This window comes from Nothobranchius furzeri, chromosome 11 (assembly GCF_043380555.1).
Source record: "Nothobranchius furzeri strain GRZ-AD chromosome 11, NfurGRZ-RIMD1, whole genome shotgun sequence".
NCBI lineage: Eukaryota > Metazoa > Chordata > Actinopteri > Cyprinodontiformes > Nothobranchiidae > Nothobranchius > Nothobranchius furzeri.
The window spans coordinates 46,792,231-46,799,829 of record NC_091751.1 but is presented as its reverse complement, the minus strand read 5'-3'; the positions used below and the strand labels follow the sequence as shown (position 1 = coordinate 46,799,829).

General features: G+C 40.4%; 1 protein-coding gene across 2 annotated transcripts in view; it reads right to left on the bottom strand.

The window, feature by feature from the left end:
* myripa (myosin VIIA and Rab interacting protein a) overlaps nucleotides 1-5,620 on the bottom strand; it is a 21,041-nt gene extending 15,421 nt beyond the window's left edge. For both annotated transcript variants that reach the window (XM_015956547.3, XM_054741860.2), the window contains exons 1-2: nucleotides 5,450-5,620; nucleotides 4,432-4,551 (exon numbers count right to left, since the gene is read on the bottom strand). In XM_015956547.3, coding sequence (XP_015812033.1) covers nucleotides 4,432-4,544 — 113 coding nt within the window. In that variant the 5' untranslated portion in view covers nucleotides 4,545-4,551; nucleotides 5,450-5,620. The remainder of the gene's footprint in view (nucleotides 1-4,431; nucleotides 4,552-5,449) is intronic.
* Nucleotides 5,621-7,599: the final 1,979 nt, after the last annotated feature.

The following is a 7,599-nucleotide window of genomic DNA, read 5'->3' as shown; positions in this document are numbered from 1 at the left end:
AGATTAAAATCAGAAGATTAAACATTTATTTTTTTATTTGCTAATAAAAAGATGAGGTAATTTATCTTGCAGTGCTACTGTTGAACACCAGGTGGCGTGTGGGGATCTGGGTGGGGCCTTGGGGGTCGGGTCCTGACATGTATGCTGCCAGGGAGAAGGCAGGAACATGCAGCAGTGCCTGGCTCGAGTTCAGGGGCCTCAGGTAGACCTTGGCTCCTCTGCTGTCCCATCACAGGGGAGGGGGAAGTCCAGGAGGGGGAGGACCCAACCTTACCTGGATGTCCTATGTCTTATATAATCTGGAAGTTGTGCAAATGCAGGGATGGGCATAGATATTCTGTTGGGGTGGGGCTGGGTTGGTGCCCTCGGACTCCGTGAGGCTCTGTAATGCTGCTGCTTTGGGCCCTGGCAGGATGGGCTGGGATCTCCATGCCCTGGGTGGCATTTTGACAACAGAGGTGCCTATTGGGGCCACTGGGGGAGCTGGCTCCCTGGAGGGCTAAGCCATACCAGCCATTCCTCCCCATCCCCACACATTTCTCTCCTCCTGCTCCCTCACATCATCACACAATCATGCACATAGGACCTTGGGGGGTAGACAAGTCAGGGAGTGCAGGTATTGACCCCATTTCCGCATTCCTGTGGCAATCTGCCCCCCAATTTTATTTGCACATTAAACACTTCCACCAACGACATTCCACACAAACATACACTTACGGCCTTGGGAGTGAGCACATTCAATGGCAGTTGGCAGGGGGATTTCTCAGCCTCATCCCAAGTGCCGGTGCCCACTTCCAATTTTAAGCTGCACTTAGACACCAAGGGCTGTGGGTACAAGTGGGGTGATGTGGTGGCGTCAGCTGGCATAGGCCAGACGATGCCCGCACTGCCCGCTCACCACAGCCATGGAATGCACCTCATCAACACACACTAACACCATATTGGAGCAGGCGGAGGGAGACTAGGGGTCTTAGCACACCTCTGTTGTCGCTTGGCTTCCTGGGGCTGGAGGCTAGGAGGGAGATCCGGACGTCCGGTTGGGGTCTGGGGGTGGGTGGGTTGCTGTGCTCAGCGTTGGGCGCGGGAGCCTGCTCATCAGCACCCCAGCAGAAAGGGTCAAACTCTGGGTACCGGTAATGGTTGTACCGAATGTGCAGCAGTACCGGGACCAGAGTGAATAGGGTGTGTATGGGGAGCATGAGTGAGTGTCCGGCGTACATTTTTGTAAGTCTTTGGTTGTATGTGTTTGTGTGAGCATGAGGGAGGGAGTGTGTGACTGTTTGTGTATGACTGTATAAGTCAGGTGGGGCCTTTGACTCCTCCCTTCTCCTGGGACTTCTTTTGATGATATAGATCTTCGTCTCCCCTCTCCCGGCCACACCTGGTGTGGAGTGCGGTGCCTTGGCCTGCCTGGGTCGTGGCTCCCGGGTCAGGGGGTTTAAGATTTTTGGCGTCTTCCTGACCAATCCCGGTGGCTGCCTGGTGGGGTCTGGGTCCCAGGCCGCTGGGTCCCGGGCTCGGCCGGCTAGTGGTTGGGAGGCTGCGGGCGTGCCTGTGGGCTTGCCGCCGATATCTCCGGGGACTCTGCCGGCTGCTGGTTGTTGCCCCCCGGGGTGATCCTCTGCGCCTCTCGAGGGGGGGCAGGGGCTTTTCTGGTCGCAGTCTCCCTGGGGTTCCTGTGCTCTGGGGCAGCTCCTGGATCTCTGGGACTTGGAGCTCTCTCCGTCTCCTGCATATCTGTAGGGGGCAGATATGTGGCCCCTCACACTCTATTGGACGCTCCTATAGAGAAACCTTACATAAACAAGCGCATGTACACACACAGGTGCTCACATGGTGCTCTCAGAAGTATAGACTTGGGCACATTCAACACAGGTCTTAAGGCTGTGGTGGGCACTTAATGCACTGTGATATATTATCGTGTGATTGTTCAGTTAAACAATGTTGATTATATATTTCTATTGTTGTGTCTATTCCGTGTCTGGTCGGAATTAAAAAGCATTCTAAAACAATAACAATAAAGTTTTAAGTATCAGGCGTGACATTAAAAGCAGACGCTTTGATGCTCCACCTGAGAGTAAATCTGTAAGGCTTGTTACCAGCATTCAGACATCAATTCTGTTTGCTTCACAGCCAGACAGGACATGGGGGAAAAAATTATATATATATATATATATATATATATATATATATATATATATATATATATATATATATATATATATATATATATATATAAATAATCAGAAGATTAAACATTTATTTTATATTTGCTAATAAAAAGATAATTTATCATGCAGTGCTACTGTTGAACACCAGGAGGCACTGAAGAACATCTGGACTCATTCACTATCTACTGCTTATAAAAAGATTAAATACAATCACTGTTAATTTAACATTAGTACTAATTAATTAATTATTAGCCTATATATGTCTATTTTAGCTCTATTTTTTGTATTTTCATGGAATTAGTGACCATATTTGGCCAAGTTGTCCTGTCTTATACCAACTCTTTTAATCCTTGTATGAAAATCTGTTTCCATCACTGTTTTTATGCACAGCCATGACTTTGATGATTTTAATAAAACTGAAGAAAAATGTTTTTCACTAGTAGATAAACTGTTGTGAAATTATTTAAACAGTTGAGCATGTCTAATTAATGCTGGTGAACAAGGAGATTAGTGGTTGCCAGCCTAATTACTGGGGCTCGACAGAGTTTTAGGATTTAAAAACCAGAAAACATTCAATTATAAATATTTAAGCAGTAAATTCAGTGGTGTCAGATGATTTATGGATTGAACAAAATCTGTTCAGTAATGCAAAAATTCACTAATGAACAAGGATATTTTTAAAATATAGGGGAGGGGTAAAAAGGTCAAATGTAAACACAGTAATGCGCCAATGAATTTCAACACCTTTTTATTACGTTTTCTGAATGGTCTGATTCGACGGCTGAAACATATTTTGTTCAAAAGTTTGAATTGTCATGATGGTGAAAACTGAACTGAATAAAGAATAGTGTCAGAAATTTGCTCTTCTATCCTAAAACATTTGGTACAAAATACATTAAAAAAAGACTTAAAAAACGAATGTACAGGATTTGTTAGTTTTTCAGAAAGCTGAACTCATTATGATTTGTCTGTTCTCTATTTTGTTTCAAACTGGCACAATTTCCCTTAATCCTCAACTCACAAAGTCTTTCCAATCTAATAAAGCCACATTTTTATACGAAGGATTTTTGGTGTTGAAATCAGCAGGAAATTTTGCTGTTTGGGTATTTTTTTGTTTCTGGACTCCATGATTGCTGAAAGCCCAAGATGTCAAGAGGTAAATCTTTTCTAACTAAAGAGACTCTCAGGGAAATTGCATAAGTGTCTTATTCTGAAAGTCGGAGTACGCTGATTTAACAACTAAACAGTTTCCTGCTTTTGTTCTCCTCAGACTGGGTCCAAACCTAATTACCACATTGTTTTGTCTGTGTTGAGTTTGGGCTCTACTGCAGGAAGCTGGTCGCAGTACAACAGGAAGGTGTTTTACTTCCTGTCCGCTGTTTTCAGAGCAGTCCAGAAAAGGAAACCGCAAAGGAAACGCCCACTGAATGAAAGCAAAATTGAGAATAAACATTGAAATAACAGATTTCTTATTTTAGTTTACAGTTTATCATCTGGAGCAGTTTGCAGCTGAGTGTGAAGCAGCTGGGATGAGAATCAGCTCCTCAAAATTCGAGACGGTATTAAATCGGAAAAGGGTAGATTGCCTTCTCCGGGTCAGGGATGAGGTCCTGCCCCAAGCCGACAAGTTTAAGTATTTTGGGGTCTTGTTCACGAGCTGGACTGCAAGATCGACAGGTGGATTGGTGCTACATCTGCAGTGATGTGGGCATTGTACCAATCTGTCGTGGTGAAGAGAGAGTTGAGCCGGAAGGCGAAGCTCTCGATTTAACAGTCGATCTACACTCCAACCCTCACCTACGGTCACGAGCTTTAGATAATGACCAAAAGAACGAGATCACGGATACAAGCAGCCGAAAATAGTTTTCTCCGCAGGGTGTCTGGGTTCTCCCTCAGAGATAGGGTGAGAAGCTCATTCATCCGGGAGGGGCTCAGAGTAGATCCGCTGCTCCTCCATATCAAGAGGAACCAGTTGAGGTGGCTCGGGCATCTGGTCAGGATGCCTCCCTGGGCATGTCCAACCAGGAGGAGACCTGAAGGGAGACCCAGGACACGCTGGAGGGACTGTCTCTCAGCTGGCCATAGAGCACCTTGGGATTCCCCCGGAGGTTCTGGTCCAATTGGCTGGGGAGAGGGAAGTCTGGGCATCTCGGCTTAGGCTGCTGCCCCCTTGACCCAACTCCAAATAAGCGGATAAGAAATCAAAAGTAATAATAAATTGATAAGATTTAAGTTTCTGATTTTTCTGATTCAGACTCACCTGAGTCTCTCTTCCTCCTTCTTGCGGAGCCTCATGTCTCTCTGAACCACCTGCAGCACATGAGTGGCCTCGTTGTCCGACAGACCAGTCAGATCCAGCTTACGACCCATCATCGTCCGTCTGCATTAACACATTAACGTTAATACATTAACTGTTGACTGTAATAATACACACATGAGTACACAGCCTTGTGTGGCACTAATATATGGTAGAAATCAACAAAAAAAGCATTTAGAATTATATTTTCAGAACTAGCTGCTTCGTTAAAATTTTGAAAGAAAAGTGTAAAAACAAAGTAAATAATCCAAGCCTGGCTTTTAAACTCCTTAGGACAATAAAAATCTAATTATGATTCTATGTCAGAATTTCCTGTGGATCTCAAATATTCTTTTTAATACTTTCACACAAAAAATAAATCCTTATAAGTTACATAAAAAACACCTGTGATTACCTTTCAAAGCTGGACTTATGTTCAGAATGACTTAATGCAATGAAATAATTTAAATCATGCTTCATAATAAATCAGTCTAAACAACTTTATTCCGATTTCTAATCATGTAAATTGGCATCTATATTTTTATTCATATGTATGGTTAATTTTACTTGTAAATGAATGTTTTCACATACCTGCTGGCAAATGGTTTAACTGCATATATTGTGAATGAATTAAGAGTTTTTCCACCTCCTAACACCACAGAGACAATATGTGAAATAAACATTTTGCTTTAATGCCCTCAGAAAGGTTACATTGAGCTAAATACTAACAATAAAGAAAAACGAGAGCAATTCTGTGTAGCTTAAGTCAATAAAACCTACTGTGGGAAGAGAAACGGGGATTTAAGAAGATTTGGATATTTAGCATTCCACTGAAGGGAAAACCATTCTTTTATAAGTACATGTTACAAGAATTTGTTGCAGCCTGGATCTCTGATTTTTTAAGTGCAGCAAAGTTCAAGGATATTTAATATTCTATAAACCTGTATCACAGAAAATAATTAGAAACAATAAAGAGACTCACAAGTTTGGTCAAGACTTAAAAATCTTCACAAAGGAGGATAAACCCTTGTTTATCCTGACAGAAGCCATTCGGGTCCAAGAAGCCTTTTGTTCCTCCTTTCAAATAAACAGTGGATGGAAATCTGAGTTACTGCAGCTCCGTCTGTGCAGCTGGACTCAGACAAATAATCAGGATAAAACCAGATTAGGTGCACCTCCAGAAACTCTTTACCTAACATGAAAACAGGCAGCATTGTTGCACCACCTAATCAGCATGGCTTTTACCTATAGTAAAAAAAAAACTTCAAGTATTAAATCATATATATATATATATATATATATATATATATATATATATATATATATATATATATATATATATATATCTTATGAAATATTGTTTGTTATCTGCTTTTTGTGGTCAGTAGGTCTCTGGCTTCAATGTTTTCTTAGTTGCATAAAAGCTCAAAAACAATTTGAGTCAACTCAAATGTAGCTGAAAAAGATTGAAATCAGCTGGGATTCCAAAGGAAACGTGGAAAAGCAACAGGTGGATGAGTGAGGCCCCCGTGTGGCTGGGTGGAGAACTACAGGACACCATCATGCGTTGAGTGATTTGCTTCCAAATGACACACAAACCATCACAAGTAGACATTTATAAGAACAAGTTGAACTCTGATGTGTTTAATGTTTTTAAAAATGTCTTCTCATGTGATGGTTTGGATGTCATATGGAAACAAAAATCCATTACGAGAAGAAATTACATTGTTTTAATTTGGAGTTTGATTTTGCAGGACAACTGAAGGGTTTTCAAAAAACACTTTATTTATTTAGCTCATTTCATGCAAAGTAAGCAACACGAAGTGCTTAACAGAAAGGCGTCAAAGCTAAAAGAAGCAGGATCTGATTTCTGTATTCATTTGGGCATCAAATGACAGAGCAGAGTCCAGTTTCACACCAAGGTCAGTGATTACAGTTTGTTCAAAGGGCCCAGTGACATGAGGTCCACACCATGAGGCTGGCGGTCACTGCTAGAAAAACTCTGACCACAGTCTTATTGTCATTAAAACACAAGAAGTAGCTGCCATCTATGTACCTCATTTAAACAGTTCATCAAAGGCTCAATCATGGCCAACGACCCCTGAATTAGTGGCAGATAAATTTGGCAGTTGTCTGTAGATGAAAGTTTACGTTTGTTCAGAAATAACATTCCAAATGTTTACATTTCATTTTCATCAGCAGTAAACAGGTTTTTATTTATTCCATGCATTTTGTTTTTCCAGATATATATATATATATGTGTGTGTGTGTGTGTGTGTGTGTGTGTGTGTGTGTGTGTGTGTGTGTGTGTGTGTGATCCAAATAAATAAACTGTTCACAAGTGATGTGAGCTCATTGTGTTTAAGAACAAAAAAATGAAGCAAAAATAACAATTCGTATCTTTCTGACATCGTGTAGAAACAAGCAGTCTCCCTCTGACATCATAAAGAAACAAGCAGTCTCCTTCTGATATCATGTAGAAACAAGCAGTCTCATTCTGACATCATCTAGAAACAAGCAGACTCTTTATGACATCATAAAGAAACAAGCAGACTTTCTGACATCATGTAAAAACAAGCAGACTCTTTCTGACATATTGTAGAAACAAGCAGACTCTTTCTGACATCATCTAGAAACAAGTAGTCTCTTTCTGACATCATAAAGAAACAAGCAGTCTCCTTCTGACATCATAAAGAAACAAGCTGTCTCCTTCTGACATCATAAAGAAACAAGCAGTCTCCTTCTGATATCATGTAGAAACAAGATATAAATGTCTGATATATATCAGAATATATATATATGCTTGTTGAATATAAATCTTCATTAAAACGTTTAAATGTTCGTTTTTAAAAACGTTAAAATCATCATTAAAACATTTAAATCTTCATTAAAACGTTTAAATCTTCATTTAAACATTAAAATGTTCATTAAAACGTTAAAATGTTCATTAAAACGTTAAAATCTTCATTAAAATGTTTAAATGGTCATTTTTAAAAACGTTTAAATGTTCATTAAAACATTAAAATGTTTATTTTCAAAAACATTCAAATGTTCATTAAAATGTTTAAAGGTTCATTAAAACAATTAAATGTTCATTAAAACGTTAAAATGTTCATTAAAACTTTTAAATGT